Source organism: Rhamphochromis longiceps, linkage group LG12 (genome assembly GCF_057381845.1).
Source record: "Rhamphochromis longiceps isolate RC_006_pf linkage group LG12, R_longiceps_female_GT1.1, whole genome shotgun sequence".
Classification (NCBI taxonomy): Eukaryota; Metazoa; Chordata; class Actinopteri; order Cichliformes; family Cichlidae; genus Rhamphochromis; species Rhamphochromis longiceps.
In genome coordinates, this window is record NC_140568.1 from 4,552,306 (window position 1) to 4,577,921 (window position 25,616).

Consider the following 25,616-nt stretch of genomic DNA (forward strand, 5'->3'; position numbering starts at 1 on the left):
CTAATGTGCCTGTGTTAATTCAGCTCCATATTATTGTGTGAAGTTGCACTGGGTTGGGAGTGGTTTTGTGTGTGTGTCACATTTTTGGTGAGCCAATGGCTGGAATGGGGTTGGACTAATTAGAGGCAGGTGTACTTGATTGCACTGATACACTGGTCTACTTATAGCCCACACTAGTGATGGGCAGATGAAGCCCCATGAAGCACTGAAGCTTTTCATCCAATTGGTTCACCCCAACGCGAAGCTTCATGAAGCTTCATTTGCTCTAGCAGGACACCTACTGGACGTAAAAATAATAGCTGGCATGAATTTGAAGAGTGTGGCATTTTGCACACAGCCTGTAAATGTCAACAACAAAAGGAGTGTGTAAAACATGTATATTGTAGTGATGGCAGTATACTGTGTATATTTATAGTGGCAGTGTGGAAAATTATTATTTGGAAATGCTTGAAATGGAAATGATCATTTACTGTGAGGTGAGGTGTGGTTGGGGTGTGGACAGTAGTTGTGCTTTTGTAACGTTGAGGTATGGACAGCTACACACTGAGGCTTTGAGCCTCAGTCCTGCCTGTTCACATTTTATTCTGTAAAAACTAAATTTTCACTGCTTTTATGACCTTTTTAGTGGGGAGAACATAGCTAGGATTTAATGATTTAACAAATCTTTTGAATCCTTTGTCCTCCACAATGCTAAATGGCTGGGAGTCCTCAATCACCATGCTGACCAGGTCTTCATCTATTTGAGATTGTTCTCCTGAGGAAAGACAATAAAGACAAAGCACAAATATAAATATCACACACGTAACTTATAACAGTTGTATAATATTGTTATATCATTTAGTAACATTACTGCATGCTATATTATCATGACATTTGATGGCTCACCTGGTCTTGCTCCACAATCGGTGTTCCTCTTATTCTCATGCAAAGCTCTGTAGTGCCTAAGCATGGATGTTGTTGTTATATCCCAGCTCCCTGGCACATAGCAAACACTTCACCTTGTACAAAAGTCAAGACAGCTCAACATAAATTGTATTGCACCATCAGTATCATGAAAATACATCTTCTGTAGAAATTTACATACCTTGTTGGGAGGAATAAAATCAAAATGTTCCCACACAGGGGAGGACATCCTCCTCTTCTTAGCTGGCTCCATTCTCTCCTGACTTTCTCTCCTCACTCTCATAAACCTCCAAACGGTCTCCAAACTCTCTCTAACCGCAACTCTCCATCAAACACCCACATTTTGAATGAAGTCTGAGGGGTTTATATCGCTGTCATATCTCGCGGCAAAGTTCGAACCACTTCATGAACCAGTCACGTGGTACAGCCGGGCAGCGAGGCTTCGGACGTCATCATTTTCAGCTCCTCCCATAAATGAAGCAAGCCTCGATACGCGCTTCGCGGAAACGCCCCCTCCATTACTCGACACACGCTCCGAAGCCTCGATACAGAACGTCCCATCACTAGCCCACACTACAAACACTGCTGTGTCGTTTTGTCTCTCTGTGCAGGTATGTAATGTGATGAAATCAGATATGTTTGGGATGAATGGATTTTGTGCTATGAATTCTATAGTGAAAGTGTCGTTTTGTCTCTCTGTGCAGGCCAGGGCCTATTATATGCCACAGCCTAAAGGTAGCAGAGTTGCAGAGGCTGGAGTGACCACTGGCTATATGCTTGCAGGGTGGTGGGTCTCCAAGGACAACTTCTAACCCTGTTACAGGCAACACGTGGAGTGCAACTGGCCGTGTGGCATAGCTGGCTCTGGCCTTGGGACTGTGTGTTTTTTATACAATTCATAAATGGGACACTGGACTGTTTTATCTTTTATCTCTTGATATATTTTTTTGTCAATAAATTATCTTTTAGAATTTTATTGACTGTCATCTTTTTGCCCACGACAGAGACGGTTGGTCAGACCTAGAATCTTTCTTTGGGTGTGTTACATCTCCCCCCGACCACCACTTCCCCTGCCGGTGGCGGACTCCCTCAGACATCGGTGCGTTGGTGGTTCTTTGTGTCCGGGGATGGGCGTCCGGGTACACACCGGCTCACTCCTTGGCGGCCGCTTATCGGGGCCTGGAGCCTGGGGCTCGCTCGGGCCACTTTGGAGGTGGGGTGCCCCCGGCCTCTCGGCCTGGGGCTCGGTCACTCAGGCACGGCTGGCTGCCAACTCCCCCTGGCTTCTGCTCCGCGGCTGCTGAGTGAGCCCTCATCTGGGACTCTCCTCAGCTCTTTCTGGGACAGTGGCGCGGCTGCCCCTCTGTTGGTCTTCCTTGGTCTCTTGTATTCTGGGGGCCTCTTGATGTCTGGAGTTTTGATCTCCTCCATACCTGCTTCATGCCCTGGAGGACGGGGCTGTGGCCCCCCCCCCACACCCTCTAGCAGATCATTACATGAAGGAACCTTTTAAAAAAAAAAAAAAAAAAAACAAGCGCGTCCATGCTCACAGGTGTACACACGGGTGATCACACCCACAAACTACACCCTTTTTGGCTCCTACCTCAAAGCACACTGTGTTCTGTTGATCTTATGTGCTGCACAATAATGTTTAACATTTAGTATTTACTGTCATATTCCCATATATCATTGTGATGTTTTTTACTCTATTACTCTTGTTCTCTTCTGCTTGTTTTCTTTTTTCTTTCTCAGCAGGTGATCCAGGTGATTGATATATGCATTTTTTTTCTTTTCTTTTTTTTCCTGCTCATTCTGTTGGTTTTTGTTTTTTGCCCTTCTCCCCCGTCCCTCTTCTCAGCTGTTTTTCCTTCCCTCTTTCTTTCTCCCCTTCTTTCCCCCAGTCAAGTCTGTCCCGTATTCAGTAAGTGAAAATAAAATAAACAATAAAAGGTGAATCAAATGGACCATTACGGCAAGGCTGGGATGGTCAATTTGGTAAAGTAAATCCGTTGGGCATCTTTCTTTGCCTTTAGACAACAATTCTGATGACAAAAGAGCCAAACGGGACAGGCAAAAAACAAAAAAAACAATGGACTTTGCAAACAAATACTGTAGATTTTCCTTGCTTAAAGATTTTGTAAATAGCTATTTTTTCATATGCACTGTAATTGAGCCTGCCCCCACTGTAAATGAGATCTAGTCAGGTTTCAGAACTCACAGCACAGAAACGGCTTTAGTGAAGGTTACAAATGTTGCCTCTTACAGTGGACTCGGTGTGTACTTGTCCTGCTAGACCTCAGTGCAGCTTTCGATACTGTCGACCATAATATTTTATTAGTACGATTAGAGCGTGCTGTAGGGATTACAGGTACTGCGCTGCAGTGGTTTGTATCACATCTACAATATATTTATGTAAATGAAGAGTCCTCTTCACACACTAGGGTTTATTATGGCATTCCACAGGGTTCTGTGCCAATTCTGTTTACATTATACACGCTTCCCTTAGGCAGTATAATCAAAAGGCATATCATATATTTTCACTGCTATGCAGATGACACACAATTTTATGAATCCATGAAGCCAGATAACACACAGCAATTGTTTAAACTGCAGGAATGTCTTAAAGACATAAATACCTGGAAGACCTCTAACTTTCTGCTTCTAAATGCAAATAAAACTGAGGTTATTGTACTTGGCCCAGAAAATCTTAGAAATATGGTATCTAACCAGATTCTTACTCTGGATGGCATTACCTTGGCCTCCAGTAACACTGTGAGGAACCTTGGAGTCATTTTTGACCAGGAAATGCCCTTCAATATTTCTCCTATATTGGCTTCCTTCATTGGCTCCCTGTTAAATCCAGAATTGGATTCAAAATCCTGCTCCTCACATACAAGGTCTTAAACAATCAGACCCCATCTTATTTCAATAACCTTATAGTACCATATCACCCCATTAGAGCACTTCCTTCTTGCACTGCAGGCTTACTTGTTGTTCCTAAAGTATTTAAAAGTAGAATGGGAGGCAGAGCCTTCAGTTTTCAGGTCCCTCTTCTGTGGAACCAGCTTGGTCAGGTGACCCTGAATCCTTGATTAGTTATGCTGCAGAGCAATACTGGAATAGCACATGGAAAAAGACACAACACATAACAACAATGTCCAGTGGCTAGTGGAGATAAGAGCACATTACAGCGACCTCCCTGAACTAGCTCCAGTGACCATCACAGTGACAGACATCCAAGAAAGAGCCTCGAGCATGAAGTGTTAGACAGCACCAGGCCCTGGTATGATTTCTGCCCAGTGGCTAAAGAAGCTAACTGCACTCCATGAGCACCTGGCTGCACAAATAAACCTGCTGCTGTTGGATGACACACAAGGGCAGACAGGCCTGATCCCCAATCCGATTGTTCAGTCTGACGTTACTAGCCGTGTCTGGGTTTAAACTCCGCTGCAGGTCCATATATCAAACGATCACTATGGCATTACTGAGAGTTGAAAAACTGTCTAAAGTCTTTCATCTTTAATAAAATGATCAGCGTTCTGCTCTACCAGGTGTAACAATTGAGTTTAACATCCAGGCATCCATGAAAACGGAATTTATGACATTTAACGGAGTTAGAAGTTAGCAGGGAGTTAGCTCGCTAGCTTCTATCTAAATACAATATAGCATGTCCTGACTGCGGGGTTTTGGAAACAAATTAAAACGTACAGCTCTGCTATCACTTCCTGTCGTGGTCTGGGTGGTTTTCCACAGCATCGGCTCCTCCCCACTGGGTGGAGTCTTTGTTGTTCCTCACCTGATGGCAATCGTACCAGCAGTATTTATGACCGGCGCACTCAACTGGTCTTCGCCAGATTATCTGCCAACTTTAGTCAGTTCTCGGCCTCATATCCGTTCCTTGGTGACTCATCGTGTGTATTAACCGTATCTCTGTTTTTCTCGTCAGCCTGTGAAACCCACCTACCAAGTTCTCCTGGATACCAGTTTGCTGCCGCCGGTAATCCCTCTCCGTTTTGGAACTGCCATTCTCTCCTGCCTGCCTCCCTGCATTGCATACAGCACCCACCTGGACCTCTCCTGCCTCCCCCCTCCACGCAACCCCACCTGCAAGCTTGTAAGACAGCTCTGTGTACTATCCTTAGATTCACTCACAACCCTCTGTGGGATTCCCCTGACTGCTCTCTCCTCTGTTTCAGTGCCCTGGCCCGCCACAGTTTCCCCTGCCCAGTACCTGCACCCAGTTATCCCTGCCATCTAGTTATCATCACAGTATTTTCTCTCGCCTCAGACATCTAGTTTATGTTCATTGATTCTAGTCTGCACTTTCTGTTAGCCTCTGAGCATTGTAAAATAAAATCTCTTTTCGTTACACCTCACCCCTGGCCTCCGGTTTTGAATCTGCACTTGAGTCCATCCCATTTCCACGGGCCACTGTGCCATGACAGTGGCCAGATTATACTGGATTACACTTCCAGCATAAATGAAGACAGAAAACTAAACAGCAGTGACGTTTGTAGGATTACTGAAGTTGGGCTAGCTGGTATATAATGATGTGCTACGTGACCGCTAGCGACACAGCTATGTTAGCATAATATAAACAAGCTAACTTTTTTTCCACTCGATAAAAGTTAACATGAGTGTTCTCGGTGGTCAGGAACAAATGTAATCGCATGGCAGGATGCTGTAAAAGGACCAAACTTCAGCCAGGAGAACAACTGAGATAATCCATCCACATATGAGGTTAGTCATTCATATACTGCTGCATGGGATGGGCTGTAGTTACATCCTAAGGTTTTAAAAACTGAGCTTAAATGAATGATTAGTGGTAATAAAAGCCGAGGGAGGTCAACAGTGATCACTGATTGTTTTAGGAGCTTTTTGAGATCAAATAGAAGAAAATACATAACGTTAAACATGTTAACAACACAAAAGCCATATTAAACGCAGACTACTTTAGACCCGGAAGTAGGATTCGTCTCGTCATCACTGAACAACCGGATAATCTCCAGAAGGAATTGGTCCCACAGAAAAAATGCACAGAAATAAATTATTTTTCAAGAATAATTAAATAGATTCAACATCTTTCTTCAACAGAACTGCAGACTGCAGAGATGGTACCTTCCCAAAGGAAAAAGTAGTATAGCTTACTAGGGCAGCGGTCCCCAACCCCCAGGCCCGGTCCGTGAGTCGTTTGGTACCGGGCCGCGAGAGTTGAGGTTCAGGTGTGAAATGTATAGTTTTCAGGGTTTTTATTGGTTTTCAGCGTTATTTTGTTATAGTTTTTATCGTTTACTCGGTCTTCCTGGGTCTTTTCACGTGTGTTATGAATAAATTGTCTTTTTTTCGGTACCGGTACTAGTTTTATTTTGTTGTATTTATCCGCGACACCTTAAAGGCCGGTCCATGAAAATATTGTCGGGCATAAACCGGTCGGTGGCGCAAAAAAGGTTGGGGACCGCTGTACTAGCGTATATTAGACTTAACAGTTACCATATACAGTAATGGACTTCTATATATTTTACATAAGATTAAAACATTGGGTGTAAGATTCAGATAATTATTTATTAAAAGCTAGACATTTTAAATGAGAATAAGAAAGAAAAGTATGTTTTTGTGCCCCCTTTTCCCTGTTCATGCCCTATCAGCCCCCCTGGCTACACTTTGCTAGATCCGCCCCTGCACAGTTACCAGCCGTCAGCTACGTAGAAAAAGATCCTGGTGTAGAAAGTAATATTAAATACATTCTAACAACAGCTTATCAAGCTTAAACGTGCTGCTGTTGTTCAGCCGCTGGTTTCCTCTTTCTGGAGCGAAGTGGGCCAAAAACAAACAAGAGAGACGGACTCCGACAGAAAAGCCGATCAGCTGATCATTAATCAGTTTCATGATTGAAGTAGCAGCAAGGAGAGGCACTCGCTCCATATATCGGTTGTTAAGCTTAACGTGGGAATGCTTTACAAACATTCAGAGATGAACTTACACACTTGCTTTACTTCTCTCTGAGATAACTTCATCCCAGATGAAATGCTGGTTTGGTAGCGAGGCTACAAATACACTCAGCCGCTCTATCACGTGAGCATCTCCAATATCCGATTCAGTATTTTACGTCAGTATTGGACCGATACCGTATCGGTCCGAACTTTTCTTGTCCATCTTCCATTGGTTTTAATTTTGCACTCCAGTATGAACACAAATCCCCCAACCCAAGGATCACCACAACATAACCTAACAGACCTACACCTTAGTTCACAGATTCACTTTGTCTAGGGTTCATTTCTGAGATTTCACACAACCCAGGATTCAAATCATGAACACATAATGGGCTTGGATTTACAACATTATGAATGAAATGTGCTCTATTTGGAAGCAGCCGGCCCCCTCCCCTTTTGATGGGTGTGTGTGAGACTTTAAATCATCAAACTGTAAATTTTAAATTGTTATTGATCCCTTTACCCCTGGTCCTAAAGTGTATATTTATTTTCTTACTCTTCTTATATATATTGTTTGTTTACTTGCACTGCTGTAACAGGAGCCTCGTTGTCTCGTCTCTCTATATACTGGACTTTTCTCTCTATATCTCCTACCAGGGGCGGAGCGTGGGGGTGGCTTACTGGGCTTAAGCCCGGGTTGTTTTGTCAGAAGCCCGGGGTATTTTGGAGTGCAATTTTTTCATAGTTAGATGCCTGGCTGACAACTGTATAAAACAAAAAGTACACACAATATTCGAAGCACATAGTGCACACTGTGGGAATTTACGACTGTGCGTGAATCCCCCCCTGATATTGATATGATCCAAGCTCAGGCACTAAGCGACTGAGCGAGGGGGCGGGGGGAGCTGCTGCCCGTGAGTGCGCTGTTGGAGAGACGGAGCCAGCCATACTAAGGAGAGCTTAAGTTTGACCAGGTACCAAAGCAAATCATTCGTACCGTACAAATAATGTAAATATGACGGTGCATCACGAAAGATTGATATCAAACTGATCACTTGACCAATATTACGTTACTTGCTCTTCAAGTGAATCAACAAATGGCGAAATGAAAAGCCGAACAAATGCTATTTTTTAGAGTCTTAGCTTACGTGTGTTTATTTCATATTTTCAGTTCTTACCCTCCCCGACTAAATCGGTTTCAGTTATGTACTGAAATATAAGAATGGACATTAGAGGCTTCTTTCAAAGAAAAAACTCAGGTAAATGTTATTTTATATATTATGCTTTGTATGTTGTTCAGTATATTTGTATGCAAAACAAGAGGAATTTCAGTACACAGCAGGATATTCACATTTGTAACCAGATATTTACACTTTAGGGAGAAAACATAAAACATTTTTACTGCACAACATCAATTTAGAGTAAACTTTTGTTTTAGATAAATATTGAAATATCTTTTGAATTAGTTAAATGTCACAATAAAGAGAGACAGAGCTTTCTGTTTTTTATCACTTTCATCAAATTTAGGAGTACATGTACACTAAGTTTATTGTTAATTAATAAGAAAACTCCAGACGATTCCATTCTGAGCTGAAGAAGCTTCTGATAGGTTAGTAGAGTCCATGTGAGTAAACAGGTGGCACAGCTGTGGATGCATATAAGGCAAAACACAGAGCCTGTTTCTGTGACATGGGAAAATCAAGAGATGTCAACCAAAACACCAGGAAAAGAACTGTGGAGCTCCATAAGTGTGGCTCAATTTTGAATACAATTTGGTGCCATTTGCAATTAAGAAATACAGACGATTTCTCTCTTTACTCTTAAAGTTAACAAATATGTTTTTTATATTTATCAATCTAAAAAAATAAACATTTAGTCTGATTTGATGTTACAATTAAAAAAGTGTTTGTTTTGATCTGAAGAGTTTGTAAATATCTGTATATTTGATGATTGTCAGCACAAAGAGGGAGAGAGGAACAGAGAGGGAGATGGAGAATGAGGACAGAACAGAGATGAACAAGAGCAGGTGAGACACACATGTTAGTCAAATGGTTGTTTACCAAAAGTATCACCGTATCATAGGTACTCATGTATCTCATACCTAGTGTTTCTTTTTAGGTTTGTTATTTTTCAAATTCTATATTTATTAAGTTATGAAGGCTTGTTTGCACAACAAGGCTAAATAATTATATAAACCTTTCTCAATCTAAATATTGTACTTTGGTAAAATTAAAAAATAAATGTAGTGCAGGTCTATGATGATTTTTAGTGCTACTATCATCTAGTTCTGATTCTGATTCTGTCTTGGTTAAGTCCCAAGTAGTCCTGATTTTGAACTGTTGTAGTCCTGTTTTAATTCTGGATCAGTTCTTGGTCTGGTTGAATTGGGGTTTAGTCCTCGTGTCTTGATACAGCCCTGATTTTGTTATGCCTTGCTGCTTAATTAAAAAACTAGTTTAAGGTGTTCTGCACATGTGATATATATATTTTTCCCTATATGAAGTCATTCTTTTTTGAACAAAACTCAAAACAGAGCCAATTAATCTTTCAGTCATTTCTACCCCCCCCCCCCCCCCCCCCCCCCCCAAGGGAAAAAAAAATCCCACATGCATACTATCCTTTTGGGCTAAGCCCCGGGTGTTTCAAATGTCTGGCTCCGCCTCTGTCTCCTACCCCTTGGGTCTATTTTCAGGAAACATGGGATTTCTTTCCACTGCTACGCCGATGACTCCCAGATTTATTTCCCACTTAAAAAGATAAATGGCTTCTCAGTAGACCCGCTGCTCAGATGCCTTGATGAAATAAGGACTTGGATGGCTTTGAACTTTTTACATTTTAATGAACAGAAAACAGAAGTGATGGTTTTTGGTGGCGCTTCTGAGGCCACTATTATAGATCTTGGTTCACTGGCACAGTATGTTAAACCAGTCATCACTAATCTGGGAGTTAAAATAGAGGCAAATCTTAAACTTGAAAGCCAGGTCAGAGCTGTTGTAAGATCTAGCTTTTTTCATTTGAGGGAATTAGCCAAAATAAAGCCTATCTTATCGAAACAGCATTTTCAGACAGTAATCCATGCCTTTGTTACTTCTAGGCTGGATTATTGTAACGCACTTTATTTTGGGGTTAGTGATGCGACCATTAGGCGCCTGCAGGTTGTGCAAAATGCTGCAGCACGTCTTTTAACTGGAACAAAAAAGTTTGAGCACATTACCCCTATTTTAATTTCACTCCACTGGCTACCTGTACATTTTAGGATTGTTTTTAAAATTCTCTTATTTGCTTTTAAATCTCTTAATGGCCTGGCCCCCCCCTACCTCTCGGAGCTACTACAACCATATACACCTGCCCGTTCCCTTAGGTCCGCCAATCAGCAGCTCCTTAAGGTACCGAAAACTAAGTATAAATTTAAAGGTGATCGTGCTTTTGCTGTAGCTGCTCCAAAGTTGTGGAATGATCTGCCCTTGCATGTTAGGCAGGCCTCTTCTCTCTCTGAATTTAAAAGTCTTCTTAAAACATATTTATTCGCTGAAGCCTTTGGCATTGATTAGAGGGGTTGACTCAATTTCTTTTAACATGTTTCAATTTATTGTATCTATTTTATCTCATTTTAATTTTCTTTACGTATGCTATTAACATGTACAGCACTTTGTGAAACTCTGGTTTTATGTTAAAGTGCTTTAGAAATAAAGTTGGTATGGTATAAAGTTTACTTTGACTTCAGCAGCTTTGACTTTGACTTTGACTCGGTGCGCCTGAATTTCGGAAAAACATGCAAATTATAAATCTGTATTATAATGTTTGGTGTTTTCGTGTTTGTTGGTTTGTTTTTATTTAGTTTTATTTTGGTTGGTTATTAGATGCTGCTCCAGCCAGCCAGACACTTCCCCGCCGCCCCGCCCTCTCCTCTCTGCGCCGCAAGCAGCAGGCTCACCTCGCAAACGAAGGGCGTCCTTATTCCCAGGAAATGGGCGATAGAAAACCGATCGGTGCCTGTGCCATTCCCAATATGCGCTGGCTGATGTCGGGGCAGCATGAGTACGACCATTCTTTTTTTATTTTTTTTGCCGATGCCCGTGATGCCGCCCCGGGCAACCGCCCGTGTCGCCCGTATCAAAAACCGCTACTGGCTACCGGACCCCTCTCTGTGTGGAGTGGCCAGAGAGAGAGAAGCAGCGTCAAACGACGTAGCAGATACCTCTGCTTACCAATGAACACGTCTGCGCCACGCTGCGTCTATCAGTGCCCACACAGCGGAAATATGTGCGCAACACGTAGCTGTGCTGTCTGGGGAATCATCAACAAGCGGTAAACTTTCAGAGGAAGTGAACTACTGACGGTTACGCAGAGAAGAAAACAGCGATGTCTGAGTCAGACGAGGAGCGTGGTACTTTCCGCACCAGCAAGAACACTGAGGGGGCAAATACGACTCCTAATAGCCCCAAGGGGGTTATGGTGACACTACCTTGCTTCTCTTGGTGTCCCAAAATATGCAGCCCAAACCGTCTCGTCATCTGTTTGATTTGTTTTGGGGGGGGTTTTAGGTTGTGCAATAGTTGGTAGTATTTGGTTAGGGGTATGTAAAAGTAAAGGTCAGGTTGCCCCGTCGGACGACGAGGACCCTAATTGCCGTTTCTCAAAAGCTGCAGTGGCCGCAGACTCCGAGAATTGTTCGGAGATTGGAAAGTGAGTAACATTTGAAACTTCTGATACATTTTTTTTTCACATTACACATACGATTATGCACTGATCCAAATGCAAACGCTAAAAAATCTCCAAGAACTGCGAACATATGGGCTCAAATTGTGGTCATAAATATTTTGTACTTGTAAATCAGGATTTGTATGTGTAAAAAGAATTTGTGTGTGCCTTAGTGATGTGTCAGTTGTGAACGAAATGGCTCTTAGAGCCGGGTCTTTGACGTGAACGACGCAAGCCGGCTCCTTATCGCGAGCCTCCCAGTCCTACTGCCAGTTTCTGGAAGACACCTTCTTCAAGCAGTGGTACAGGAAGAAGTCTGCATCCTTCAAGAAAAACATGATTTTCATGCAGGACAATGCTCCATCACACGAGTCCAAGTACTCCACAGCGTGGCTGGCAAGAAAGGGTATAAAAGAAGAAAAACTAATGACATAATGACATGGCCACCTTTTTCTTTCTCTCACCCTCTCTCCCTCTTGCACTTTTTTTTTGCTTCATTCCGCATTTGAGCTTTGCGCTGGGATGAGGGGGGAGGGGCGGTAGTTACACTGGCAGTAGCACAGGAACAGAGCAGGAGGGAGAGAGAGAGAAAGAGAGCCAGGGACAACAACGTCAGATTAGAAAGGTATAGTAATCATCCACAACTATTTTCAGTTGCGGATGATAAAGGATTCAGAAAGTTTATTCATGCAGGTCCATATGACAGAGAGTATGCATGTTCTTTTTGTTCTGTCATGACAATTTAATTGTGGGACATTACAATTTTGATGAAGATTAAAATTAAATTAATTGTGCACACATGATAACAATAACACTAAAGTGATAACGATGAACTCTTTCAGGGACATTCTTCGGAAAAATGGCTCTGCAGTAGATGCTGCCATTGCTGCGCTGCTGTGCACCTCCATCATGAACCCACAGTGCATGGGGATTGGAGGCGGGGTCATATTCACTGTGATGGACAGCTCCGGTAACAAGACACCCTCGCTACTCTTTGCTCAGCTCTGCTGTGGATTAATGTAGTAATATGTCATCTTTTCAAAGGTAAAGTGAAAATCATCACCTCCAGAGAGACTGTCCCCAGCAACGTGACCTCTGACCTGCTTAAGTCGTGTCCTAACACCACAGAGTGGACCGTGGAGTGGCCGCACGGTGGGCTGTTTATCTGGCATAATGCTAATATTTATAAGGTTTTAGTCTAATCTGCTCTTGGACTCACCTTTATGACACAGCTAATTTATTCTGTACAGGTCACTGCTAATGCACACTGTGAGTCATTCCTCATTCAGCTTTCCTCAAAAAAGCAAAACTGGGATAATATAAAAAGAAAAGAAAAAAGATAAAGCAAACCACTACAGAGGGTTTGGCTGTCAGCAGATATTAAAGACAATGAGTCGGTGTCGTATATGACACTATCAGAATAATCTAGCATAAACACCATGAAATACATGCTCCTTAGTTTCAGAAACAACCAGAGAGATTGAAGTAGTCAGGTTTTTCTCCAAACTGGTCTTAACAGGTCTTTCTCCAAATGATACACAAGATGTAACACAAAGGTTTTAAAGGTGTAGTCAGTTATCTGTAGAGATATATTTTAAATTCTGCACCTTAATCTGCAAGTCAAACTCAAGATATGAAGGATCATACCTTTGTTTTATCACCTGAGAGGGTTCTTGTCATCAAAGAAGCGGAGGAAAGAGACAGCATGATTGGTGTCTTATTAAAATGTCATCCTCCTCCTCACCTCTAACCTCATCTACTGAATTAAAGTCAAGACTCTAATACACTAAAGAGTGCACAACTATTCTTATTTAATTATTGAAAATAATAATTATTGGAAAAAAAAATAATAATAAAGTCAGCAACAAAAACCTAAATGATCTTATACCTCTTCAAAGAAATATATAACAAGACCAGAGAAATTCAAATACTGGGTCAAAAAACCCACATTTTTTGTTTGCCAAAGGATAGCTGCTCCACAGTCCTGGGTCCTTTTTGTCATATATGTCATTTCATGATGCACTCGATGTGTTTTTTCTTGGTCAAAGGTTTGAACTGCAGGCAGGCCATTTTAACACCCAGGTACTTCTTCTGTGAAGCCATGCTATTGTAATAGATGCAGCATGCGGTTTAGCGTGGTCTTGCTGAAATAGATGTCAACTCGATGGGAGCACAAGTTGCCTGTGTACACCTTTCAGCACTGGTGCATTGCCAGATGTGCAAGCAGCCAATTCTATAGGCAGTAAAATAATTACATACCTTCAGAGGTTTTGAATTGAGTGTTGATAACAAGCTGCAAAAACAGCAGCACTTAACAACGTTAAAGCCCTTTACTCTTTAGCCCAGAATGCAGGATCCACATTTTCTAAAAAAAAATTTGATTTGTCTGACATTAGAACAGTTTTCCACTTTGCCTCAGTCCTTGTTGAATGAGCTTTGGCCCATTCAACATGTTTATGTTTAAAATGCAACACCGCCACCTAGGGGAATTTCCAATATTAAAATGCCTTTATTAAATGCATTTGTTAAAAGACAAAAAAGGATTAATAAGCAATTGCAGCCCAGAGAATAATGAAAGGTGACTGTGGTACAGCCAACTCTAATAGACTCTAATCGAGTCTGCAGAGAATGTCCACACATAAGGTCTTCATACAGTATTAGTCCTTTATTTTATCCAGGTAAAAAATCTCATTGAGATTAAAAATTTCATTTCCAAGAGAGCCATGGCATCATGGCAACAAAAGTCAAAATAGACGTACCACATAAGTATATAACATTTAAAAAAATACAATATCCCGTACAAACATGTGAGAAATATACAATAACAGATCTAATTAAGAGCGACATTAAATACAATGACACTGAGTAAAAGAGTTATTCTCTCGTTCCTTTAAGACAGACTTAAACTCCCCCAAGGTAACCAATTCTGATCATTTCAGTTCCTCCTGCAGATTATTCCAGGAAGCAGGGGCAGCGTAATTAAAAGCCTTTTTCTCCAATTCTGTTCTGATTTTTGGGCCAATCAATTGTATGATATTGTGCGAATGAAGGCTGTATTGGTTGTGGTTTTTACACATATAAACACATAAATAAGATGGAACCAGCCCAAGGAGAGGTTTATAGATAAAGATCAACCAATGGGAGAGTCTACAAATATGGAAAGATGGACATTTAGCAGCAGCATACAAAGAACAATGATGTACACAATTTCCATAACCAGTAATAAAAAGTAAAGCACAATGGTACACAGTATCCAACCTCTTTAGGTAGTGAGCAGGTGCATTAAAAAATAAAAAGCAGGTCACCAAAATCCATTAAAGGTAAAGAAGTTGCATGAATCAAGTGTTTTCTCATTTGGAGGGAGAAACAGGATTGATTTCTAAAAAAGAAACTTAGTTTTAGTTTTAACTTCGACACAAGCCTTTGAATTTGAGTTTTAAATGACAAATTCTGATCTATAATGATCCCTAGATACTTGTAAGATGTGACCATTTCAATTTCAGTTCCTTGAATTGTTGTAATCTTAGGAGATGTAGCTAACAACTCTTTGCCATTTGAGGATAACACGAACTTGTATTTCTATCGATTTAACACCAACTTAAGTTGGGTTAAATGGGACTGAAAAACATCAAAGGCAGACTGCAGAAATTGCAGGGTTGGTGAAGGAGATGAACAATAGATAATTGTATCATCTGCATAAAGATGAAATGCAGCATTTGACAAATTATCACAAAGGTTGTTTATGTAAAGCGAAAAGAACAATGGCTCTGATATGGAGCCCTGTGGAACTTCTTTGGATACTTGGATACTGGGAGAAAAGAGGAAGTTTGCAGTCCATTGAATCAATGATGTCATTAACCACTTAAATAGCAGCAGTTAGTGTGCTGTGTTGTTTTCTGAATCCTGACTGATGTTGGAAAGAACTGAATTTTTGTCAAAAAAGTCTTTCAGTTGTTCACTAATGAACAGCTAAACTCTGAATCTAGAACTTTTGCTAGAACACACAATTTCGATATGGGCCTGTAGTTATTAACATCTGAAGGATCACCTCTTTTCAGCAAAGGGAGAACACAGGCAGATTTCTGTATTACAGGGATCTCACTTTCGAGAGGCTAAGATTAAAAATGTAAGTTAGTGGTTCTGCTATAAAATCTGCAGCCAACTTAAGACAATAAGGATCAAGTTGATCTGGTCCTGCAGATTTATTTAGATCCAACAGATTTAAAGCCCTGTGGACCTCAAAAACATTTAGTGGAGAAAAACTGAAGGGTTGGACCAAAGATTCAGTTTGAGTGGTTGCAGAGAGAGCCTCCTGTTGATTAAGCTGTTTTAAATCTGGATATAAAGATTCAAATAGAGATCCTGAAGAATGAAAAAGCTCATTAAAGCAGTTTAGAATATCACATTTCTCCATTAAGGTGCAGGAGTCTTTTACGACAAAGGCTGGCATCTCATTTGTAGTTATGTCTCCATAAGAAGATTTTATTATTTTTCAGAATTTCTTAGGATCGTTCAGATGTTTAGTAGTTTTTGAAAGATAGAATTCTGATTTGGCCTTTTAAATTAAGGAAGTTGAACGGTTTCTGAGCTGTCTAAAAATCAGCCAGTCCGCTTCAGATTTGGTTTTTCTGGCATCCCTTTTTTTGAGTAGACTGGAGAGCTGATGTCATGGTCTGGCTGGCAGACCGTGGGGATGTGGGGAAAGGAGGACCCAAAACGCCGACTCTGCGATGCAAACAGTGCTCTTTATTTACAGTGAAAAGCTGTAAACACAATAACTCCCCGTTGCTCCCTTGAACCCCGTGTGCATGCTTCCCTCCGACGTCTGTGTTCGTGCTCCCTGCTGTTGTGTTTCCGCACACCCCGTGCGTGCTGCCTTTCTGGACCACTCTTCCTCCTGCAGGGAAACCATAGAAGCAGCCGTCAACACTAACCCTCGGCAGGTATATACGAACAGCACTGACATATACTGACACACACTAACTTGGTACGATAACTCAATGATCCCACGCCAGTGGGAGCTCCAACATTCTCCTAAGTAGCTCCCCCGACGAGCCCTGGGCCCTATTTCAGGAAGCCGGTTTAGTGCAAACTCTGAGTAAGTATACCCCGAGTTAACGAAAACTCTGGGTTTTCGGTTTCACAAAGCGAGTTTAGATTAATTAACCCTAACCCTAAGACAACCAGTCCCAGTTGAAATCTCCAGCCAGCACAATTTCATTAAAATCTAAAGTAGATCGTTTTTCACTAAGTGAAACTAAAGCCTCACTACTAGCTGAGGGGGGTCTATAACAGCCCACAATGGTAATAAAATAGCCCTTCAAAAGTTAGAGCTTGAGGGCAAGAAGTTCAAACTGTTTACAAACAGATACTGATGATTGGACAGTAACATGGAATTTGTTTTTTACGTAAATTGCAACACCGCCACCCTTTCTGGTGCGGTCGCAACGGAAAAGATTATAGCGCGTTATTGCAATGTCTTTGTCAGTAACCGATTTTGTAAGCCACTTTGCTGATAATGTAAGAATATCAGTATATAACTCTTTCATCCAAATTTTCATGAAATCAAGTTTGGGAAGAAGACTTCTGACATTTAAATGAGTGATACCAAGACCCGTTCAAGCTTTAAAATCACAAGGAGTACTCAAGCATTTGCAATCTGGACCAGGATTAGGTTGTATTTCCAGATAAAAGAAGCAGAAGAACAAAAACATTTTCTTTTCACAGATTTTTTTTGTAGTTTAACAGACTGATTTCTCTTACAGCTCAATCTCTTTGGGTGGTGAGAGAATTGGGAAATAAACCAGTGATATGGAATGAATAAATCAGTTAAATCAGATGGAATGAGATCTCTGCTGATGATCACATTTGAGAAGCTTCTAAAAGATGTAAAATCCCACCTTGTTCCCTTTGAGAGGAGTAAGAAGTATGATTTCCCTTGTTCTGCAGACTGTTCCTGCACCTCATGTAGACAAAAAGCTGTCAATAAAATCAATAAAGGAAAAAAGGCTACTGAGGATAACATGCTGACTAACAGGGAAAAAAAAGGTAGACCCAGTCGACCTGTGGTAGAGCCTGGTTGTGGCCAGATATAGATATAATCGTCGCATTAAACAGCTTCTAAGAGCAAGATCAGTTACTGAATGGGCTGTTCAACAATAGACAGCTTGCCAGAATGCTGTCCCATCTTTCCCATTTTCTGGTCTTCAATTAATGTTAATTCCTCCCCAAGACCAATCTTAACTCTCCTCACAAGTCCATCTTTATCAGTCATTGTTTCTAATTTGGCTAATCTCCACTCGTTCCCTGGCAGATTATCTGTCTGTGGAGGTGAAGCTGGAAATGTTGTGAGATGCTAAAGTGGGGCCAGAGACACAGGCTGCTGTGGATGCACATGTCCCTGTCCCATATGTTCCTGTCAGCAGAGTACAAATGACCTTCATGCATTACTCCCTGATTGTCTATAGTGTGTTGACTTTGAAGGGAAGCTGTGGATCCATATGTAGAATCAGCATAGTCTCTGTTAAGAAGCGTCTTTTGACAGCATTTGAGTATGGGATGGACAGCAATAAGAACTGGGAGTAGTTGGAGCAGTTCACTTGTGGCAGACATTAAAAAATAAAGAAATTAGACATTAGAATATGTGTGAGAAAGATGAATCAAGAAAAGAAAGGGGGCTACAGACAACATTTATTTATATGGCCCAGAGTTCTGTGCTACACTCCTGCACACAGGCTGCATAAACAGTAAGAAAAGTAAATATAAGATATGCTAAATGCTTCTTTGAGCCAGAAATAGTGTAAATATAGTGAAATAAACTTAAAATAACTGTAAGATGCAAAATGTTATCTCTAACATAATCAGTTACAAACACACACATTTCCCTCTGAAATGGAGCAGAATAGAATAGAGTATTTACAAAGCACCAAATTATAACAAATGTCATCTCAGATCATTAAAGGTCAGGACCTTACAGTTTACTCAAAACACGAGCAAATGTATGTGGGACTTTCCAGCACTGACTATCCATTATCTATCTAACCAGGTAGCAGATGGATTGGGGTTCCTGGGGAAATTCGAGGTTATGAAGCGGCACACCGGCTTTATGGGAAGTTGCCCTGGGCCGACCTCTTTCAGCCGACCATCAAATTAGCCAGAGAAGGATTCCCTATTCCTTACTACCAAGGTCAACACATCCCACGCATTGGTAACACGTCACTACGGTATGAAATACACCCACAATGTGATTTCAAAAATACAAAGAGCAAACAATGAATGGTTCAGCTTTATTTCACTGTCTTTGTCTTTTAGGGAGTTATATTTAGATAAAAATGGGAACCTGCTTAAGACCGGTGATACTGTGAAATTTGAGAAACTGGCTGACACTTTGATCGCAAACGAGGGACCAGATGTGTTTTACAACGGAACAATAGCAAAGAATTTAACCAGTGACATACAGAATGAAGGTATTATCAGATGGGTTTCATCCTGCTCTCTTTCTGACCGTTTTCTATGTCTGCCAGGCACAATGATCTAATTACAAATTACAAAAATCTATTGGTTTTGGAAAACTGTAACATGATCCCTCACAGGCTACACTGTGATCTGTCTCGATCCATTCAAACTCTTGATTATGAAATGCATTGTGTTCATTTGTACTCAGCAGAATCATTTGTTTCACTGTTCTTGCTCAGGAGGAAACCTCACACGGGAGGACTTGGAATTGTATGAAGCTAAAGTGACTGATGCGTGGAATATTTCTTTGGGAGAGTATAAGCTGTACTTCCCTCCGCCCCCTGCAGGAGGAGCCATCCTCAGCCTCATCCTCAACATCATGAAAGGTTCCTGATTGTTGCTTCTAGCATGTAGAGTTTGATTCATATAGGAAAATGATCCTTATCAATCTTTACAAATGTGATACACTAAGAATTGATGTTTTCAATCCAAAAAATAATTTTTTTAAAAATATTTTTAGGATACAAAATGAATTCAGAACCTAAGACGACTGATGAAAAGATTTTGTTTTATCACCGTTATATTGAAGCTTTAAAATTTGCCAATGAATTAAAGACAAATATCAGCGATCCAAACTTCAGCTCAGATGAAGTAAGTATCTCAAAATCCTACAGATTTGCACCTGCTTTGTTGCATAAAGAATGATTCTATTTAAGTGACTAAACAATTAAAAGTAACAATACCACATCACAAAACACAAAACAAACCGCCCCTTGCCTGCAGCTCATCCACAAACTACACCCCACCACAGTCAGTTTATGCACACTGATAATGAGTTGAGGTTTTTTTGTAATATCTCTGAGTTTTGCACAGTTGGACTTTAGGTTAATTTGTTGGGTTGAGATTGTGACTTTGTGTTAACAAAGTGTTTTTACAGAAGTGTTCACCTTTGTTAATGATCAATCAGGGGCATTTGATTATCAGTACCTGGCTGCTACTTACAATTAAAGTTCTTATAGAAGCACTAAGGGTGAAGAGAACCAGTAGAGTGCTGTAAGAATTTCTTTGAGTCTCAGCATTTTCATTTCAGCATCATTCTGAGCAGTGATGTAGCTTTTAAAACATATACATATAAATACAAGTTTTAAAAGCACATAAACCTAAATTGGCTTAATATTTGTCTTTAATTTAGTATGTATATATTATTGTTATTATTATCTTAGTATTTAAATATAAGTATAATTTTGTGTAATGTGATGTTTTCAGATACTCTGTAGTTCACACAGATGACTGAATTTCAGAGACTCTATCTTTGGCAGTCATATGTTGAGCTTGATCACTAACCAATATTATAACCTCTAGTATTCATTCATTCATTCATCTTACATCAGTGATGGATCAATGATCAAAATTCTGTTAACATTTGGCTCTAATTTTATAAATTTCTTGACAGCAATGTATTTTCTGTAATGTGCATATTTATTTAGTTTTATTAATTCATTTTATTAATTCTCTGTATTTCACACAGATGGCAAAGAAACTGACACAGGATAGCTTTGCAGACAGCAAACGAAGCTTGATCAGCAGCGACAAGACTCGTGATCCTGGCATCAACTTGTATCTGGACAGCATCGGCACCACACATGTATCTGTGCTGGCTGAAGATGGATCTGCTGTGTCTGTCACCAGCAGCATCAACGATGAGTCAGTACCTGCATCATTCTGTTTCACTGCTAGAAACCAGCTATCAGATATTTTTCTTTCTTGAAACTGAAGATTTAAGAGATTATGGAGGAACTTATTTTTAGACTATTTCTATACTACAAAGAGTGTCTTGGCTTTGTAGTTAATTTAGTTTTTTTGTTTACAGATTCGGCTCCGGGGTCCTCTCTCCAAGCACTGGAATCATTCTCAACAACCAGCTGTCTGACTTCTGTGGTAGAGCTAATAGCGTCTCTCCTGGTAAGAGATCAGTAGGATGCTTTTTATGAAATACAAGTAATTAGACGAGGAAGGTGGATTATTTCAAAACTAATAACACAAAGAGTTTAATTTTTTTCCTGAAATTATTTTCCTGACAGGACATATTTCTTTAAGTAATTTCTAATAATGGCAAAATAGTGCCATTGAGGAAATGAGAGGAGAAAATGGCATTTCATAATTCATTGTGACGCATCATATTTTGTTGATCATGGAAAAACTAAACTTGTTGATCATTTCCACGATGTTTTGCCAAACTGAAACACATCATGTGAATTTGGACTAAAATTGCATTTTCTGTTTAATACCATAGCCTGCTAAAATGTTTGAATGTTCAAGAACAGGCACAGTTTTACTACTGCTGTAGTAAAATCTGTTTCCATGTCAACGTGTTGTTGTGTGAAGTTTTTCCTTCACACTGTCACCAAGTACTTGCTCATAAGGGGCTCTTCTTATTGTTGGGGGTTTCTCTCTACTGAAGTGGGTTAACCTTATAATATAAATGTACCATTGTGATTTGACGGTATATGGATATTTATATTCATTTAAAATTATATAGAGGACAGCACACTGGCACGGTGTTGCCTTATAGCATAGGTGTCAAACTCTGGCCCGCGGGCCAAATTTGGCCCGGAGCCTAATTACATTTGGCCCGCAAAGCCATACCAAATTACTATTAGAGCTGGCCTACTGGTATTATACAGCTAATAGATATATTGTTTAGTATTAAGCTTTGTTTGTTCCATATTCAGTTTTTCAGCAAAACGTGTTTGAGTCCATAAGAAAAGATTCATTCTTATATCTGGAGGAATAAATATATTTCAATAAATATTAATGTTAGCCCGCGACTTTGTTCCAGTTTTGAATTTTGGCCCACTGTGTATTTGAGTTTGACACCCCTGCCTTATAGCAAGAAGGCCCTGAGTTTGATCCCACTTGTGTGGAGCTTGCATGTTCTCCCCATGTTTGTGTGAGTTCTCTCTGGGTACTGCAGCATCCTCCCACAGTCCAAAGACATGCAGTTAGTAGGGTTAGGCTAATTGGTGAATCTAAATTGCCCATAGGTGTGAATGCGAGTGTCTCTCTGTGTTAGCGCTGCATCCGGCTAGCGACCTGACCTCGGTTTACCCTGCCTCTCGCCCTATGGTAGCTAGGATTGGCTCCACCACCCCTGCAACCCTGAGAAGGATAAGCTGAAGATAATCGATGGATGAATCTATATATAGATCTATAATATTGATTCAAGTGTGTTCAAGGTTCTGTATAATTCAGTTTGGACATAGCATCATTCAAACATTAATCTAACACACTGACAGAGTCTCAGTAATAGCTGCACTTTGAAAGACATTTCACTTTAGTTTGATACAGATTCAGTAGAGATAACTCACTTGTTGTGTGTGCACTTTCATCATTTGTTGATAAGCATGGGCGGATGCAATTCTAAACTTGTTTGTAGAGCACAGGTGTCGAACTCCAGGCTTTGAGGGCCAGTGTCCTGCAGATTTTACATGTGTCCTTGATCAAACACAGATAAATTACCTCCTCAGCGGCTGTATCCCAATTCAGGGTCTGCAGCCTTAAAGTACGCAGCCTTAACGGTCCACAAGGGCCGCGTAATCAAAGACCGCTGAGGCCGGAAGTGCGAGGCTTGTGAAATGGGACGGTCTAGCCTCCGTCGCGCTGCCCAGGTTGCCTAGCAACCATGATACTAACAGCTGGAAACGTTTCATACAGCTTTGTTTGACAGGAATGAAGGAGAAACCTTTTTGTTCATTTGTTTGTTTGTTTCTACATGAGCTTTGATCATTCTCTGTAAGATTAAGCTCAGGTATTGAACGGCGTATATTTTAAAGTAAAGGCTTTAAAACCAAGTTAGCACAAACGTCACTAATGTCACATAACTTTGCCGACATGTGGCCAACAGTAATGTTTAATGTTCTTCGTTATTAAACATTTGCACATAAATAAGTGACATAATATTCAGTACTTACTTAAAGTTTACTCTTCGGGCGCCCCTCATCCGCCGTTTTTTTTTTTTTTTTTTGGCAAAATTATCGACACCCACCGCCATGCTATGCATTATGGGATATGTTGGGCCACGAAGTCTACACTGCCACATCCTTAAAATTCAGGGAAATGAAGGACGCATTTGAGGGCAGCATTTCGAGCAGCCTTTGAATTGGGACAGCCTTCGTCGCGTCGCTGTGACGTAATCTGTTGGGTCTAAACTCAGACCCTGCTGTATCCAGGACTTATTCCCGTGAAAGAAAAACAAGGCAACAGCGATCAATCGATTTACTTGCAAGGGAGGCCTCGTCGGTATCTCAGAAACGCACTTCGAATCTCCTTACGAGTGACCCCGATGATGGCCTCCTCTCGCTGCCTTTTATTGAAAACGTTCACACAATAAACAATAGTTTACAAACACCTCCCCTCATAACCCCCCTTGGTTACAAAGACAAGGCACTGTATGTGTGTGTTCTCCTGCTGACCAAAAAGGGTCATAAAAGCATAAAAGCAGGAGCAACATCCTTGGTCATAAAGAGGGTAGTCTCCCCCACACCCAATTCATGGTTCACCCTAGATAACAAAGTGAAGCCATACAAAGGGGAGGAAGTTTACCAACATCAAACAGACCTTCACAAGGATGTGCCTGTGATAAAACACTACAGCCCCCACCCAGAACCTCGAGAATCTGGGGAGGGGGGAAGAAATAATTTCTTTCATCACAGAGTTAAAACAATGTAGAGATGGTAAGCATAAAAATGACAAACATTTAACAATTCACTTTAACATAATCGGCCTTAAAATGCGGCCTTTAAGGCTGCAGACCCTGAATTGGGATACAGCCAACATGTCTTGGAGTTCTCCAGAAGCCTGGTAATGAACTAATCATTTGATTCAGGTGTGTTCACCCAGAGTCTTATCTAAAACCTGCAGGACACTGGCCTTCGAGGCCGGGAGTTTGACACCCCTGTTGTAGAGTATAAAAAATTCAGGTATGAAAATACTGCATGAAAATACAGTCACTGATTCGTGTATGAAACATTTGTGTAAATGATTTATGCACAGATATGTGTGTACAGACTGATTTCTGTTTTCTAGTTTTGTCATTCAAGGTCTTTGTTGTATTTCTCAGGGGAGCGGCCTCCCTCCAATATGGCCCCATCTGTGCTGAAGTCTCCGTCGAAGACGCTGGTGATTGGAGGGTCTGGTTCTGAAACGATTCCACCGGCTGTGGCCTCGGTATGTATGCATGGTACACACAAAGGTGCCGTTACATATTAAATAAAATAAATTGATGTGGACTGATGCTGGTCTTTGCTGTTAAAGCTTGCATCATAGCAACAAGATTCTTCACCCTAATTTATCCTGTAATCATCACTTTCTCATCTCATTTTTTTTTCTCTCCAAGGCGCTCATGAACCACCCTTGGTTTGGAAAGAGCCTTAAGGAGGCAATTATTACGCCTGTTGTTCTTGTAGACTCTAAAAGTGAAGTAAAACCTGAACCCAAGCTTGAAAAGGTAATTTATTCAATGTATTTAAATGATAAATTAATAAGTTCTACTTCTCTTGTTCCATCTGAGTCTCTCTCCTCTTTGCCCTGCAGGATGTAGTTGATGGTCTTGAAGCTAAGGGACATAAAATAGCAAAATTCTACAACACAGTTAACGCTGTGGAAAAGGCGGGCAGCTGTATCTCTGCATGGTCTGATGAAAGGAAAAAAGGCAAAGCTGCTGGTTACTGAGACCAAGAGTCAGTGATGTCAGTTATACAGCATGGTCTTAAGGTTATGGACACTGCTGTAGCTACAACATTGGTAAATCTATATTCGTCTGTTAACTGATAGATCATTCATGCTTTGCTCATGTGTATAAAAAGTTTGTAATATTGAAAACATAATGCAACGATCAGATCAGTTAAATCCCAAATTTCATGCAAAAATGTGCAAAGATAGCACTGTAAAAACTAGAAATGTAATTTTTTTTAAAAAGTAGGGATTGCTGTTGATATCCGCCTCAATTTTTTTACAATCAATATGACCTTCTAAATATTTGTTTATTTTGGGTTTTGATACATATAGAATTGACTAAACAAGGAAACAGCTTTCAGGTCAAAATGTGAAGCCCATGCCTGTTTCTTTGACCTGCATTCTTTCTAAAAGGCAGGCCAGCAGGTTGAGACTGACTGCAGAAATCTTTGGTTATAGTAAACAATTCATATTTTCAAGTCTCATCAAATTCATGTTTACTTTGTAGATTTTAGCCCACTGGATAGTCCAGAAGGGAGATAAAGTAGGGTACACTTTAGGGCAGCCCTAAGTTATCTATCAATTGATTTGTAGTTTAACCCCCCAGCCCCCACCCAATGTTTTTTATTATTATGTTTTTATATTTAGTTTTCATATTAAGATTTTGAGCTTCATTAATCCTGCTATGTTTTTGCTCTTATAAAGTGTGGGTAATTCTGCTGATGTGCTCAGGGTAAAAGTTAATCTGACAAGCAGTTTGTGAGGCAGGTTTTCTTTTTTACCTCAGTATCTGTCTGAGCTCCTGTCTGTTTATGATTAATAAAGTATTCTGATTGTTTCAGGATGACCTGCCATTATTCAATGACACATCTGCTTACCTGCATCTTTTGCTCG

At 40.6% G+C, this 25,616-nt stretch overlaps 1 protein-coding gene and 1 long non-coding RNA gene across 2 annotated transcripts; one reads left to right on the forward strand and one right to left on the reverse strand.

Moving 5' to 3' along the window:
• Window positions 1-202: 202 nt before the first annotated feature.
• On the reverse strand, window positions 203-1,456 carry LOC146656642 (uncharacterized). Its single transcript, XR_014914202.1, has 4 exons — window positions 1,085-1,456; window positions 886-941; window positions 717-754; window positions 203-280 (listed from the first exon to the last, which is right to left on the reverse strand). It is a non-coding gene; the product is annotated as an uncharacterized LOC146656642 (long non-coding RNA).
• A 9,963-nt stretch (window positions 1,457-11,419) lies between these two features.
• On the forward strand, window positions 11,420-24,935 carry LOC146656643 (glutathione hydrolase 5 proenzyme-like). The gene is made up of 12 exons (XM_085424433.1): window positions 11,420-11,519; window positions 12,377-12,504; window positions 12,579-12,686; window positions 18,580-18,757; window positions 18,846-19,000; window positions 19,229-19,375; window positions 19,510-19,640; window positions 20,518-20,693; window positions 20,860-20,951; window positions 24,109-24,215; window positions 24,385-24,495; window positions 24,582-24,935. The coding sequence occupies exons 2-12, from the start codon at window positions 12,444-12,446 to the stop codon at window positions 24,717-24,719; spliced, it is 1,404 nt and encodes a 467-aa protein (XP_085280559.1). The 5' UTR covers window positions 11,420-11,519; window positions 12,377-12,443; the 3' UTR covers window positions 24,720-24,935.
• Window positions 24,936-25,616: the final 681 nt, after the last annotated feature.

What these genes read in the sequence shown, in the direction of transcription:
- LOC146656643 (XM_085424433.1), top strand. Translation starts at nt 12,444, where the DNA reads ATGAACCCACAGTGCATGGGGATTGGAGGCGGGGTCATATTCACTGTG. An exon ending in CACTGTGATGGACAGCTCCG is followed by an intron (nt 12,505 to 12,578) that starts GTAACAAGACAC and finishes ATCTTTTCAAAG; the next exon opens with GTAAAGTGAAAATCATCACC. An exon ending in ACCAGCAGCATCAACGATGA is followed by an intron (nt 20,694 to 20,859) that starts GTCAGTACCTGC and finishes TTTTGTTTACAG; the next exon opens with ATTCGGCTCCGGGGTCCTCT.